At 45.7% G+C, this 16,882-nt stretch overlaps 1 protein-coding gene across 1 annotated transcript in view; it reads left to right on the top strand.

The window, feature by feature from the left end:
* Positions 1–4,395, top strand: part of MOCOS (molybdenum cofactor sulfurase) — a 429,522-nt gene extending 425,127 nt beyond the window's left edge. Inside the window, exon 15 of the mRNA XM_040353488.1 lies at positions 2,910–4,395. Within this exon, the coding sequence (XP_040209422.1) occupies positions 2,910–3,047 (138 nt within the window). The 3' untranslated portion in view covers positions 3,048–4,395. The remainder of the gene's footprint in view (positions 1–2,909) is intronic.
* Positions 4,396–16,882: the final 12,487 nt, after the last annotated feature.

The following is a 16,882-nucleotide window of genomic DNA, read 5'->3' as shown; positions in this document are numbered from 1 at the left end:
GTGAAGGGGTTAACACTAGGGGCGATCAAGGGGTTAACGGTGTTCCCTCTGCATGTTCTAACTGAAGGGGGTATGGGACTTACTAGGGGAAATGACAGATCGCTGTTCATATAAAGTATGACCACACAATCAGTAATTTCTCCCCTGAAATAACCGGGATCTGTGTGTTTACAGATCCCGGTTTTCGCTGTGTCACAAACGATCGTGGGTACCTGGTGGTCATCGTGCCCGCCGGGCACTCGCATCGGCTCCGGGGGTGAGCAGTGGCGTGTACCTCCGGTGGCGCGCGGGTGCCCCTAGTGGCCACAGGTTAAAGTGACGTAACATAACGTTGTCTTGCCCAGCCAGGCCATGCTGCCGGCTGGTCGGCAAGTGGTTAAAGTAACGCGGTGCCAAAAAATGGCCTGGTCATCAAGGAGGGTAAATCTTCTATAGGTCAAGTGGTTAAAGCAACCTAACCAGTTCTAAAAAAAAACTAAATATGTTTTTATTAAACATTTTAAAAACCTTGGTTAAGTCCAATCACCATCACCTGACAGTAGCCTTTCTGCCACCAAGTCCACCGAGGCTAGTCCTGGTACGTCCAACCACCTCGCCCATATCTTAAACTTATGCACGCTGCCTCTGTGCTGGTATACTAGCTTCTCCATTCTCAGTACCATTCCAATATTGGTAATCCACTCTTTCACAGTCGGGGGGGCCTCAGCCTTCCAGTGTACCATAATTAGTTTCCTCGCCTGGAACAATACCCTATGTAAAGCCTCTCTGCAATCCTTTCCCATTCGTATTCCTCCGGAGCACCCAGGAGGCAAGCTCACGGGTCCTGTGGAAGAGATACTCCAAACACCAAGTTAACAGTAGTCACCATTCCTGCCCAATATGTGTGGAGTTTGGGACACCTCCACAGCATATGGATAAGATCGCCATGGTCTCTTTTGCAGCACGTGCATGTGGGGTCGAGCTGTGAATTTATCAAGTGAAGCCTGCGGGGAGTATAGTAAGTTCGTATCAGGATATATAGCTGGGTAAGCCCTTGGGTGACGTTCAGTGAGCACCTGCCCACTGCCTAAAAAATCTCTCCCCATTGTTCCCCATCTAACTGGCCAGGGGGGCATTCTTTTTTCCACTGACCAGCAATGTAAGGTGACACTCTTCTTTTTACCCATTACTGAGATAAGGGTCATTATTCTTCCTGCTGATCACCAATGTAAGGGGACATTCATATGTATGCTGACTACCAGTGTAAAGGGTCATTATTCTCTTTGCTAATCACCAATGTAAGAGGACATTCCTATTTATGTTGACCACCAGTGTCATCAATAATGTAAGGAGGCACTCTTCTTTATTTCCACTGATCAGCAATGTAAGGCAATGCTCTTCTTCCCACAGACCACCATAAATTGGCAAATTGGCAACTCCCACTTGCCACAAGTGCAAAAAAGCATGTCTAAACTGACCACCAACGTAAGGGGACATTCTTCTTCCCAGTGGCCATCAATGTAAAATAATGTTTTAACTTTCACTGATCGCCAGTGTACAGGTGCAGTTTTCCAGTGACAAATACTGTAAACCCAACAGACATACACCAAATAAAAGATGATTTAGCTATAAAAAAAATCTTTATATTTTCAAGTTCCAGTGCAGTTAAAAAAAAAAATTCAAAGCTGAACTCAGGGCAAACTGCTAAAGGCAAAAAATGTATATAAACATGAGATCTATTTCTCAGTCAAATAATTTTTATGTCCTACCAGTCTTTTCAAGATTTACACTTCTCTGCCACATAGCACAGTCCCCATATCTGTCAGGGAAGGTGACCTGATCTTTCTCTAGTGCAGTTTATTTTTTACTTTCCACTCCTTACCTGTGATAGGACAGTAAAAGCAGAAATAGCACCTTGATGAGCGCATCTCTGTGACTCCTTCCCCAAAAATAAAATCACAGTTTTTTTACTTTGAATAAATATGCATATTTTATTCTATAATGTGTCCCATTATAACAACACTAACATGACATTTCTATTAAAGCATGTTATTTACAAATTAAATCAAGTTGTTTTTTTTTCTGTTGTTTTTGAAAATGTTCCACAAAAATTGAAGTAAGTCAATAAATGAACAAACAATTTAAAACTAATTATAAAGAATAAATAAATCGAAATCAGCTGCAAAATAATAGGTATGGGGAGAAGGGAAGAAAAGTGTTGATTAGGGATAACTAAGGGTTCAGGAAATTAAAAAAATTCTAAGGTGTCTAAGGTAATGCACTAGGCGTTTGCGTCCTCCTTTTTTTCTGTTTTCTAGTGTTATGGAGTTTTCCCGCTCAAGGAGAGCAGCATCACTAAAAATACCATACTTAACAGAGTGAGCCCTTTTATAACAATTAGTTAATCGGTCCTGGGCTTTGAGCTGACACACACACACACACACTAAAAAGTTATGTAAATATTTGTGTGTGTGTGGTACACCCAGCTCCTTCTCTAGCCCTGCAGCTCCCTGGCCATATTTACCAGCAAATCATAGTGGACTACGATGTAGCACATTGTACATACTTTGGTTTATTGATAGCAAGTGTTGACCCTTGATCTGGAAATGGCATCAGTTAAAGCAACTTTACAAGTTAAAAAAAAATGGCTTCCTGTTTATTAGGCCTCATAAACATGTGGCGTTTATATCCATGCCATGAGCAGGCACAGGCATGCAAAGGTGTTGTGTGCATCCCCGTGCCAGCAGTCCCATAACTGTCTGCTGACTTGAGACACATGGCGACTGTCCAGACACAGCCAATGCTCCCAATGTGAAATCCATGGGAGTGCATGACCCAGGATACACCCTGGGTGTGAACTAGGCCTTATTGTTGTAGAGTTTTTTTACATTCATATAACCTGCTTTTTTTTGGTTTTCACTATTTTGCAGACAACATTCGGAATGTACCTGCTGAATTCACCATGCTCATCTTACCCATCTTTGCTGAGAGTTGGCACAGAAGTGTCATTTATACAAAACGAGACCCAACAAAATGTACACAGCAACAAGGAATCTCTGGAGAAATAATGTTTCAAAGAAACCAAAACGGCAGAAAAATGTAGCTTTATTCGATCGTCACAAGATATGGTGCACAAAAATAGTGTCAGGGTAAAGGTCAAAGACTAGTCTAAGTCAGCAATGGAATCAATGCAATCCTTATGCAAATATCTTTATTTGTACCATATTTTGCTAATAACCGCATTCTACATTACTGGTCCAAACATACAGTATCATCATGTCTACCAGGTTCTGATGCTGGAGCGGTGGCAGCTTTCAATGTAAATAGTGGCTCCTTACCTGTTGCTATGGCTAAATTCTGAAGTGATGCAGTAAATCTGATTTACATTCAACTTCATATAGACCATCAAGTTCTGGAAGTGCAGTCTTTCATTTTAAGTTGTCATATTCACATTTAGTACATACAATTTTCAAAACACCTTCACAAACAGGGAGAAGAAAGCCTTTCAGTTTTGACCCTAGTACAGTATGTTAATGCAATAAGTGAGAAACTGACTGATCCTTGAAATGTTTGGGAATACCTGGTATAGGCCTGCAAAATTGATCATCTTGTCTCATCAATGAATTTGAGATACTTTCCCAGTGTGTTTATGGTTAGGTAGGGTGGAGGATTGGTGTAAGTTTAGGTTAATGGTTAAGCTTTAGGCTTGAAAGATAGATTTTAGTTCTAGAGGAATGATTAAGTGTTAGGTATTTGAATATTATGTTTAGGGCTAAGGTTTGGGTCAAATAAGTCTTGAAACATAAGAAGTTTGTTTTAGGGTTACAGTATATTAGGGGTTAAGAGTTAAGTGTTAAAGTGCGCAAAATGTCAATTTCTTATTTTTTTTGCTTTGGATAGAGCTGGGAAAGTTTAAAATCCATCTTCCCAATGTGGTATGTGTCCCCACTGGTCCTGGTGACCACCAAAACTGAGAGGGAGAGTGAGGGGACAAAGAGGATTTTTGAGTTATCACAAAAAAATGAGGTAAAGGAATATTCTCAAATGAGACACATGTAGCAAAAAAGATAAGGGGTTGGAACATTCCTTATTCTATCCAGAACTGAGTTACTTTTAAGGGTTAAGTTAAGGGGTTTAGTGAAGTGAAAGTGCTATGTTAAGTCTTGGGTTGGGTTAAAACAAACTGTAAAAATGTACATAACACACACCAAAGTTCAGTGGTCTCGGGAAGTGTGAAGCATGAAAATACTATTGACAAGTTGATAAGTACCTTTGTTTGTTATGTTTGTTTATACATGGTTCACAAGGCCTGTGTGCTTTGGTGTGTATTTTCTTTTTTCCGTTTATCTCCGATCTTGCTTAGACTTACGGGCCCGGATTCAGATAGCTTTGCCTATCTTTAGGCGGGCGTGGACATATCCCAGTGCGCATGCTCCAAATGACGTTGGCAAATCGTCATGCTTTCGGCGTGAACATAAATTACGTCCAGCCGTATTCGCGAACGACTTACGCAAACGAGGTAAAAATTTCAAATTTTGTCACGGGAACGACGGCCATACTTAACATAGGATACGCCTCATATAGCAGGGATACGCCGAAAAAAGCCGAACGCAAACGACGTAAAAAAAAAAACGCCGGGCGGTCGTTCGTTTCTGAATCGACGTAAATAGTAATTTGCATATTCCTCGCGTAAACAAACGGAAGCGCCACCTAGCGGCCAGCGTGAAATTGCAGCCTAAGATACGACGGTGTAAGACACTTACACCTGTCGGATCTTAGGGATATCTATGCGTAACTGATTCTATGAATCAGGCGCATAGATACGACGGCCGGACTCAGAGATACGACGGCATATAAGGAGATACGCCGTCGTATCTCCTATCTGAATCCGGGCCACGGTCTTCGTGGTGTTGGTGATAAAAACACATGGCTGAGGAGCTTTTTTAATCACATGCTGCAGTCACCTGCTCCCAGCTGCTTTCCAAGGATTTTTTAGCATTGTCGTTTACAAACAAAAATTGTTTTGAAAATTGTCGGGAAATGTCCTTGACAACTGTCATGGACAGATTCTTTGTTTAAACAAAATACCCTAGGGAAGGGTCTGCCATGTATTTTGGGAAACATTTGGTTACAGCAAAAATTAAAAAAATTACATGACAGACCCTTTGAGCGTATGGATTTTAAGGGGGTACCTCACTCGCTCACAAAAAAATGTGTAAGGTTCCCTCTGGAAATCCATACCAGACCCTTTAGGTCTCGTACAGATTTTAAAGGGGACTCCACACAAAACAACCTCAATATTTAAAGGATGGGAGGTTTTGATTTCTCACTGGTCTTAAAGCAGAACTATACCCACAGATTTAACAGTTTTATAAGTATGCTACATCCAAGGCATGCTATTGGTGATAACTGTCAAACCCTACCCTTTGCTTATAAAGTCAACTCTTAACAAAACATCAAGCCAGTGGTGTATTTAGGTTTTGTGCTGCCCTAGGCCTGACTAAATTCATGCACCCCCTAATTTAAATATGACCCACCCTTCCTGTCAAAGCCATACCCCTTCCTATTTAAGACCCGCCCTATCATCTGTAAACCACACCCCTTCCAAACCCCCACCCCTCCATCTCCCCCTAGAAGCAAAAATATCCCTTTTCATCACAAATCCTCACCCTCATATAACCCCTTCCAGTGAAAATCCCCCTTCTCAACACAAACCCTTCCCCATCTCCCCCTCCCAGCATAAATCCCCCCTCCCATCACAAATCCTCCCCCATCTTCCCCTCCCAGCATAAATTACATCTCTCGGCACAAATCCTCCCCCATCTCCCCCTTCCAGCATAAATCCTCCTGTTCAGAAAAAAAATCCCCCCTCAGCTCAAACCTGTGCCTCCTTCTCTCCCCTCCCAGTACGACCCCCCCTCCCAGCTTTTTCTCCTGTTCTGTAAGAGCAGCGTGCTCTGCTGGGATTTGTAGTGCCCTCTGGGGGGCTGAGATATGGAAGTCTCCTATGCTGGGACTTGTAGTGCCCTAGACTACAGGGGATGGAAGAATGGCAACCCAATCTGCTGTGGGGACTTGTAGTGCCCTCAGTGGCGATATGAGTATTCCTCAGTCCACCCACAGTCTAAGGCACTACAAGTCCCAGCATAGGAGGCTGCTATATTTCAGCCCCCCCCCCAGAGTGCACTGCAGGTCCCAGCATAGAAGGCTGCCATATCTCAGGCACCACAGTGCACTACAAGTCCCAGCATAGAAGGCTGCCATATCTCAGCCCCCACAGTGCAATACAAGTCCCAGCATAGAAGGCTGCCATATATCAGCCCCTAGAGTGCACTACAAGTCCCAGCAAAATGGGGCTGCCATATCTCGGCCCCCAGAGTGCACTACAAGTCCCAGCAAAACGGGGCTGCCATATCTCGGCCCCCAGAGCGCACTACAATTTCCAGCAAAACAGGGCTGCCATATTTCAGCCCCCACAGTGCACTACAAGTCCCAGCAAAACAGAGCTGCCATATCTCACCCCCAGAGTGCACTACAAGTCCCAGCAAAAACAGGCTGCCATATCTCAGCCCCCAGAGTGCACTACAAGTTTCAGAAAAACGGGGCTGCCATATTTCAGTCCCCACAGTGCACTACCAGTCCCAGCAAAACGGAGCTGCCATATATCACCCCCCAGAGTGCACTACAAGTCCCAGCAAAAATGGGCTGCCATATCTCAGCCCCCAGAGTGCATTACAAGTCCCCACAAAAACGGGGCTGCCATATTTCAGCCCCCACAGTGCACTACAAGTCCCAGCAAAAATGGGCTGCCACCAGTCCTCCAAACACAGCACAATGAGACTGCACAGCCTTCCACCCCCTCCCATACACTCATTCCTTGGCTGCCATACACTCGGGCTCCCCACTCTCCCCTACAACGGTATCCTCCTACCTGAGTCTAGGCTGGATGTCACGCTGCATGGTGAAGCAGTGGGCAGTATTTCCCGGTGTCTGAAGAAGACACATCCAGGCTCCCAGACCCCGGCGCAGCACACGAGGCTACAGATAACTCCACCACTGTTCAGGCACCTCAGTGGCGGTTGATGCAGCCACCGACGCCACGTGTGTGCGCACGGGAGGCTGTATGTGAGCCGAGACTCGGGAGGATGGGTCGGGGGGATGTTTTTGTGCAGGGGGCGGCTTTTTTTTCTGCCCCCCGCAAAGTGCCGCTCTAGGCCTGGGCCTTGTCGACCTAGACCAAGATACAGCACTGCATCAAGCCCTTAAATGCCCGATACCATAACTGGTCAAATATGCAGTCCCATTGCAGCTACAGATCTAAAAAGAGACCAAGATGGCACTGTGTTTGGCTACAAAAAAGAATAGGAGGATTTTGTTCTGCTTTAATTGGTCTCGGGACACTGACCACTAGCATAGCTGAGACACTTTTTTTTTTTTACTGGGCTGTAAGTTTTCTATGCATTCCCTTAATATCTGTTTATCTCAAAATGGGCCTTAGTTGAAGAACACTGTTCTGGTAATTAATCCTAAAGGTGAATGCCTAAAGGTAAAAGAAAAAGATTCACTCAAAAATATGAACTATAATATTTTACCTTCGTTCAATGGAAGAACAGCTAATCTGCATCCCAAAATTTGGAGCCTGGAAAATTAAATGCCCATGTCCAACCTCTCCACTACATTTGCTAACTGTTATTTTAGCTTTCACCTTGACAAAACAATGAAAGCTTTCTTTGCACAATAGAGCCTAACATTTTTGTCCAGCTCAAACATTTTAACAAAAGGATGGCAACTGTCCTTAAAATCACAAACAGTCTGCAGAAACTATTAAAAGAGCTTACTGTAATCTAGCAAGAGAGGTTTATGTATTACACATATGTGGGTATTAAGAGTCAGTACAGACAACGGCATGAGCTTGTGTTGTTATTTCTGTCTTCAGTTTGGTGATAGCCTTTGTTCTGGTATATGCATCAAACATAAGTCTTAGGCCCCATACACACGAGAGGATTTATCCGCGGATACGGTCCAGCGGACCGTATCCGCGGATAAATCCTCTCGAGGATTTCAGAAGATTTCTATGCGATGGCGTGTACACATCGCATTGAAATCCGCGCCGAAATCCTCTGGCGATGACGTGTCGCGCCGTCGCCGCGATTATGACGCGGCGACGGGCGCGACGCTGTCATATAAGGAATTCCACGCATGCGTCAAATCATTACGACGCGTGCGGGGAATCCCTTTGGACGGATGGATCCGGTGAGTCTGTACAGACGAGCGGATCCATCCTTTGGGATGGACTTCAGCAGATGGATTTGTTGAGCATGTCAGCAAATATTCATCTGCTGAAAATCCATCCCAGGGGAGATTTATCCGAGGATAAATATCCGCAGGAGTGTACACACCATAGAATCTATCCGCTGAAACCCATTTGATGGGATTTATCTGCGGATAGATTCTATGGTGTGTACGGGGCCTTAGGTGCAACTGTAGTGTATTGAAGGCCAGAACCTTTTGTTTGATTTTTTTAGGTTTTGCATAGAATCTGGAAGGGTAAGGACTTCTTAAGGGTTTATTTCCGTCTCTGTCCCCTTTGAGGAAACTTAACTGCTATATTTGTCCTGTGACCATTGTCTCCAATACAGAAAATAATGGCGAATTCAAAAGTGAGGCAGACAAAGTGAGGGAAATCATCTAATGAGGAAACCTTTTCTGGTGACAACTGACTAAGGAGAGATATCTTCTCTCCTTTTACTTCCTCTTATGCCTCTAGGGCAGGAAGTAAAGAGAAATCTTCCTCATAGTACACAACAAAATAAATCCTAACATACTGTACATTATAAGTAACAGTCTAGTCAAGGCACAGTTCAGTGCACTAGATAATCACGCTTATAAAGCCTAAATGTGACTGCTGCTAACTAGCATACGCAAGTCAGCCATCCTAAATTATGCTGACCAATGTTTTTGTACTTCCAATATGCATACAGTGATGCATAGCATACAGTAATCCACTCATTAGCTGACTTCATAACCACAACAACAATGTTTCAATATGCTTGAAGAAAACTGACTTGTGTATTACCTTAACTTACCAGCACAAGAATGAGATAGTGATAGGGTGAAGGTGTATGGGTCATAGAAGTAAGAAGAATGACAACATGTCTTTTATATTTATTTAGCTTTTTACACAGAAGGGGTTGTACATTTTGATTTTTTTAACTTGCTAAATTTTATTTTGAGTGTAATCCATATTTATTGTGAATATTATTTATTATGTTGTACTTTAAGGGTCAGATCACCAAACAAGTAATATTTCAGTTATAGGTAAACCTTGATGGACTGAGGCGTCTGGCATCTTATTTGAATACTAAAAGTGCTTTTAAACCCTCTCATATACCTAGTGAAGGGAACAGCCTCCGATGATACACAGAGATTAAACAAATCCTCCTACATATGTGTCTGCAGCCCTCTCTTCACTACGTCCCTTCAAAAGGGCTGACAAATCCTTCTTCATTTGTCAGGAGCACAGGGGAGGGGGCAGAGAGGCTGCAGTTACAGTGTGTGAGAGCTATTTGGAGGAAAGGCACCCCCTCCCCCCCCTTCACACAGCAGAAGAACTAAGTTGTGAATAGACAAGCTGCATGCTAAAATCCCTCCCTGACACAAATTTTATCTTGTGTTAAGTAAACTTCTCATAAGTGACTTATGCTGATAACAGAGGTACGAAGCACCTGAGAGAAACAACACTTGGAGCACTTGAGTAAACACTACAGATATGCAGTATGTGATTTGATTCGATTACATGACTGAGGTTTACAACCACTTTAAAGCGGTGTTCCACCCAAAAAAATAAAAACATTAAAAGCCAGCAGCTACACATACAGCAGCTGCTGGCTTTTAATAAATGGACACTTACCTGTCCTGGAGTTCAGCGATGTCGGGTGCTCCACCGCCGCTGCAGGTACGGGAACCCGGCAGTGCAGCCTTTCGGCTTCAAGCTGAGAACTCTATTGCACATGCGTGAGGCCCCCGCTCCTCTCTCCTATTGGCCCGGCAGCCAGGGGAGGAGGAGGGAGCCCCACGGTGACGTCACGGCTCCACGGCAGGGACTCCCCGGAAGTGGGAAAGGATACCTGTCAAAGACAGGTATCCTGTCCCCCCTCCCCCCTGAAAGGTGCCAATTGTGGCACCGGAGGGGGGAGGAATAAGATGAGTGGAAGTTCCACTTTTGGATAGAACCCTGCTTTAAAGTAGAAATTTAGAAAAATGTGGGATAGGCATGATTTTTAATGTATAAGAGACATACTGATGCAGCTGTGCATTGTAACTTCAGCTTGTTCAATTAAGCATTGTCAAAAAAACTAGAAGCTGATTGGTTTCTATGCAGAGCTGCACCAGATTTTGCACTCATTTAATTTTTAGTAAATCAACCCCTCTATGTCTCTCCTCTGCATTCAAGTTTTTTACCTGTCCCTGTACACTGAGCTGTGTGTGCACAACTCAATGTACAATTTTAGCAATACAAAGATGAATGAACTACTGTGTATGCGCAGGAATGACAACATCTCAGCCTGGCCAATAAACGCAGCTGAAGGCTGTGGAGTCATTGTCCGCATTCCAACTATAAAAAGAATGCAATAAGAAATGCAATAAGAAATGTAGGAGCACAATCAGGGCAGCTAAAATAGACCACAAAAGGCACATGGCAGTGGAACATATTAGCCCCATAAAGGATGATAAAGGGAATTTGGTTACAAAAGACATAGAGAAGGAAAAGGTATTCTCCTCAGCTTTCACAATGGAAACGGGGGGATATAGTAACCAAAAAACACTAAAGCCAGCGCTCTATGAGAACAGTCAGAAAGTACACGTAGACCAATGGCTAAATAAAAGCTGATTTATTGCACAAACGGTAAATAACCACTGCAAAAGTCTGTAAAACACTGCAGAATATTGAGAACGATGCAGCAATCAGTCATAAAAGCATAAATGTGTGCAGCGATTAAATTTGTTAAACATTAAGATAATAAAAGAAAAAACGGTACTACACTGACATCCAGGTTAGGGATGAGCTTTGTATTTGAGTCGAACATCGTATGTTCGATCGTTCGTCGAATTATGAACGTTTTGGGCCGTTCGCCAAATTCGAGTGGTGTGTCTCGGCCCATAATTCACTGCGTCATCGCAGTGCATTGCTGGCTGATGATTGGCCAAGCATGCACTATGACCCGCATGCTTGGCCAATCACAGCACGCAAAAAACGGTGAGCCATAATTGGCCAAAGCCAGGGTGGCTTTGGCCAATTATGGCTCAGGGGGTTTAGTACACGCCCCACACTATATAATGCTGCCTGGAAGTCGGCCTTGTGTAGTGTCTTGGTGGTTTACAGAGAAAGACAGAAAGAGTAATTTTTTTGGAGTTAGATAGAGCAGGCAGGCTAGTCAGTTAAAGTTACAGGCCCAAATTCACAGAGAGCAGGCTTAAATTACGCCGCCGTAGAGTAACCAATGTATGCTACGCCAACGCAGCGCAGAGAGACAAGCAATGCATTCAGCAAGCTATTGCTCCCAACGCTGCACCAGCGTGGCATGGGATTCAAAGGCATATACCGGCGTAGGTGGAAGTGGGCGTGACCCATACAAATGAGGCGTTACCCCATGCAAATGATGGGCCGAGCGACAGACAGATACCTATCATGAACTGCGCATGCGCCGTGACGTGGACGCATCCCCCTGCGCATGCTCACAACCACGTTGGAACAACTGCCTAAACTACGCCTGATCACTGCGTACGGCGTGAACGTAACCTACGCCAAGCCAGACACACGTCCAACGTAAAATACGCTGGCTTGTGTTCCCTGGTGCGGACCTTTGCATGTCTGCTGCTGGGTTGCACCTCCTTTATGGGGAATAACTTTACGCCGGATGTACACCTTACGCGCACCTCGCATAGCCTGCGTCGGCCGCACGCAGGTTCGTGAATCGCCGTATTTCCCTCATTTGCATGTTTGAATGGCTAATCAATGGGAGCGGCACCATGCTCCCAGCCTAAATGTACGCCCACCCTACGCCGGCGTAAGCAAGATACGTCGGCGGGGTGTAGCCTAGTTTTAGGCGCATATCTGTTTGTGGGTCTGGCGCACAGATACGACGGCGCACATTTGCACTAACGTCGGCGTAACTTGTTATACATCGGCGTAAGTGCTTTGTGAATCTGGGCCACAGTGTGTAGAGGATATATATGCATCCCAGGTGTTGTATATATATTTATACACTGTATTGAGTTTAGATAGATCCGCTCTTCCTAATATACTGGCAGGCAGGTGATTGTGCTAGCTGCAGTATTTTCACGTGGTGTACTGTCTGTGTCCTCTGTACAGTGTGCACCTAAAGCTATGTCAATAGATTTGCTGGTGTTTCTCATATTAATTCCTAAAGGCAGTAGAGCTGCATGATTCTGGGAAAAATGAGAATCACAAAGAATCTTAGAATGAAGATTATGATTCTCTCATGATTCTCAAAAAAATGCATGGTGCTTTCCTGGTGCCTCCATGGCAGCATACCGGTGACAAGCTCCGCCTTGGCTCCTCCCTCAGGAATAGTGAATATTATAAAAGAGTCGGTGAACACCGCCCCCACATTCTCCTTTTTTTCCTCAAACCTCATGGCAGTGAATTTACTGGAACATTTGTCCTTACCTTCTGCATTCGGCAGCGTCCATCCGGGTTCAAGCCTCTCCCGGATGCGGTCCCTTCTCTTGGGCAGCTAAACGCGCTTATAAGGTTGGGAGTCCCTTCTGTAGGTTCTTTTGTGACTAGCAGTTTTAGCCCTTTAAAACTCTGAGCGCTATCTGTAAGTTTTCCATCAGGCATTAGCTCTCTATGGCTAAGAGGCAGCAGCTATTCCTGCATCTTTGTTTTTTTTCCTTTTTTTTTCACTCTCTCTCTTCTTTTTATCTCTCTCTTTCTCCCTTGAGGCACGTCTCTCATCCGCCCTCCCTCTCCCTTCTTGGGGCTCCCCTCTCCGCTGGCGGTTGCCTGATCCCTTGCACACACTGTGTGCCCCTTTCTCTGGTCTTCTCCCCCCTAGGGAGCGCGCGCGCCATCCCTGTATTTTTTTCTTCACTCGCGGTGTCCTCGGCCGCGTTCTGCGCATACGCCGGCGCCCGGGACCGCTGGGTCCTAGGGCGGCCGGTTCGCGCATGCACAATAGACACGGAGGCCGCGGCGGCCATTTTGGATAAGGGAAAAATTGCGTTTTTTTGCCAGTAGCTCCCTGAGCTCAGGGAAAGGGCGTTTTCTTGTCAGGTGGATCCTACTTAAACTCCCTGACGGCCTCAGAAGGGCTCTGAGGCTGTCGGGAGAGGTCCATCTGCCCAAGAGCTCCATTTCCAGATACCTGTTGTTCCAGGTATATATATATATAAAAAAAAAAAAAAGGGTTTTAAAAAAAAAAAAAAAAAGTTAGGGGAAAAAGAATTGTTTTTCTTTGGGGGTCGGGGGTACCCAAAAAAAAATAATAATAATATAATAAAAAAAAAATATATAAGATAAAAAATAAAAACCCAGGGCGTAATTTTGCATATAAAACAGGGGACCAATGGCACCCCTGAGTCGGGTTAGGACTAAGATGTTAACCCTTTTTTGCTTTCTCCCTGATTTTTTCATTAGCTGCTGCCTCCGTTAAGCCGCCTAAAATGAGCCATTCGCCGACCATACAAGAGCCTACTCCACACCTAAGGTAAGGACCAACATTCAGGTAGGTCCAAAAAAAAAAAAGAGTGCACTGAGGCTGGTAACTTTATGTATTACAGCCCTGTACGCCAGAAGACGTCTAAGAAGACCTCCAGGCGTCACGAAGACTCCGATTCTAGCTTCAGTAGAGGCAGGTCCCCCAGACGTGACGACCACGGGAATGGCAAGAAGGCTTCAGCCAAAAAGCGCCATCACTCACGCTCCCCGAGACAGAGGTCGCCAAAATGCCAGGCCACCCCACTTCCACATAAGCGACTTTGCCGAGTCTGCCTGAAGGACTACGCATCGGACAGAGAGTCCGAAAGCAGACAAGTGGCGGACCTCCTTAAAAAGGCAATAAAAGATTATTTTGCGGAATTGGTAGCCACAATGCCGCCACAGCAGCCGGCATCTCCTCCTCAGGACCATCCGGCTGAGGAGGCCTTCCCAGGGCCCTCCACAAGTGGAATGCCGCCGCCCAGCGCCTGCTTCCTCCTCTAAACCTCAAGAAGAGAATGACGGCTCAGGTGACTCCTCTGACGACATGGAAGCATCTGGCTTTGCCTTTGCCATGGTCCAACCCTATGTACAAGCCGTAAAGCAAGCAATCGGCTGGGATGAACCCGAGACAGAGTTCAAAAAGTCTAAAGCCTTTTTTCCTCATCTCAAGCGTCAGATTTCCGTTTTTCCTCTCATGGATGAAATTAAAGGCGTGATCGAGGAAGAGTGGAAGAGAACGGAGAAAAGATTTTCCCTCAACCGCCTGGGGAAACTATACCCCCTCTCAGAGGCCGACTCTGCAATGCTTGAAGGCCCTCCAACAGTTGATGCAGCAGTGGTAAGATTAGCAAAGAACGTTACACTGCCGATGGAGGACTCGACTTCATTCAAAGATCCTCTCGATAGGAGAATGGACCTAGATTTAAGGAAAGCTTACCAGATGGCGGGCAATGCCTGTAAACCCGCAATAGCCCTGACGTCAGTATCCAACGCGCTACGTGTGTGGACGGATAACATAGAGGCGGCCATCCAGCAGGAGGTGCCGAAGGAGGACATTATTAAGGCCTTAGATGAACTTAAACTTTCTGCAGACTTTATTGGAGAGGCTGCCATCGACTCAATTCGATGCTCCGCAAGATCCATGCTCCACACAGTATTAGCCAAGCGGGCCCTGTGGCTGAAGCCTTGGTCGGCAGATGTTGCGTCGAAACAGAATTGGTGCAAGATACCATTTGATGGGAAAGCCCTCTTCGGGGAGAAATTAGATAAAGCCATCTCTCGCGTCACTGGTGGGAAATCGGGCCTGTTACCCCAAGACAGACAGCCCAGGCGCTCCAGGTCTTTTGCGCCTAGATTCCAGTACTCTAGGAATAAGGACTATCGTCAACCCAGGCAGGGAAAATGCTTCAGACAAAACTGGAGAAGCACCCAGTCCACCTTCCTGAAAAACCGCAGACAGGCAACAGCCTCTACTCCACAGGATCCCACTAAGTCTTTTTGACGCCAAGCCATCCCAAGCAGTCCCTGTGGGAGCCAGACTTCAACTCTTCTCAAAGATCTGGGAGCAAGAGTGCAAGGATCCGTGGGTAGTTTCCACGATCAAATACGGTCATTTCTGGACGTTTTTAGACAAACCCCCCAAAGATTTCTTCTCTCCGACAGAGATGTCAAAGTCTCCTCAAAAAGCAGAAGCGCTGCAACAATATCTTCTCTCCTTGCAGGATCAGCAGGCGGTGGTTCCTGTACCTCCATCAGAAAGGTTTTCAGGTTTTTATTCCACTCTGTTTCTGGTCCCCAAAAAAACGGGTGGTTGGAGACCAGTCATAGACTTGAAAAGGCTAAATCGCTACATCTTCCTAGAACAATTCAAGATGGAGTCATTACAAATGATCATTCGGGTAGTCCAACCGGGGGACTGGATGCTGTCCATAGACCTGCAGGATGCCTACCTGCATTTACCTATACTCCCATCCTTCCAGAAGTATCTGAGGTTCGCAGTAGGCCAAGTGCATCTTCAATTTCGCAGTCTCCCCTTCGGCCTCTGTACATCTCCAAGAGTCTTCACGAAGACCGTGATCGCCTTCATAGCCCCTTTTAAGAGAACAGGGGCTCCGAGTATACCACTATTTAGACGATCTTCTTCTACTAGCGAAAGATCCAGCCCAGCTACTGGAACACAGAGAAATTCTCTTGACAGCACTGACGAGATTCGGATGGAAGGTAAACCAGGAGAAGAGTCATCTTTCTCCAACCCAGGAAATGATCTATCTGGGAGCACTTTTCAACACAAAGAAGGGTACAGTGTCCCTTCCACCCCAGAAGGTGAAGTCTATCATCCGACAGATGAAGAATGTGAGTTCCAGACCATATCTGACTGCCTCGAACTGCCTGAGCCTGATAGGCAGGATGTCATCTTGCATCCCGATGGTCCCTTGGGCCCATTGGCATTTGAGATATTTTCAACTGGAGTTCTTGAGGCAGTGGAACAAACGATTTCTAGCTCAACACATATGCCTGACGACCCTGATGCTCAGAGGCCTCCATTGGTGGATGAAGAAACAAACTCTGACGAAGCCACGTGCGTTAGGGCATGTCAACTGGACCATAATTACCACCGACGCCAGCTTAGCAGGCTGGGGCGCACACTGCAATCAAATTTCAGTGCAAGGCAGATGGTCTTTTCAGGCGACAGGTCTGGTATCCAATATCCTGGAAATCCGGGCAGTCTACCGGGCATTTCTAGCCCTAGAGTTCGAGATCTCAGGGAAACCAGTGCTCTTACGGATGGACAACAGGGCCGCCGTATCTTACATACATCGTCAAGGAGGGACACACAGCAGACCCCTGCTGAGGGAAGTGGAACCCATAATCCTGTGGGCAGAAAAAAATCTCGAGGACTTAAGGGCAGTTTACCTGCCAGGACGTCTCAACGTGCAAGCCGACCTCCTATCTCGCAAGTTCGTAGACGCCAACGAGTGGTCTCTTCACCCCAACATCTTCGATTGGATAACAGACCACTGGGGGCTCCCCGAGCTGGACCTATTCGCAACTGCCAGCAATTCTAAGCTTCCGAGGTTCATCTCAAGGCTACCGCATCCCCAAGCGGAGGCAGTGGACGCTCTCACAGCCCCTTGGACATGCGATCTGGCCTATGCATTCCCGCCACGGCCTCTGATA

The sequence above is a fragment of the Rana temporaria genome, chromosome 5 (assembly GCF_905171775.1).
Source record: "Rana temporaria chromosome 5, aRanTem1.1, whole genome shotgun sequence".
NCBI lineage: Eukaryota > Metazoa > Chordata > Amphibia > Anura > Ranidae > Rana > Rana temporaria.
The sequence above is the reverse complement of the archived record's forward strand: the minus strand, read 5'-3'. Positions and strand labels throughout refer to the sequence as shown.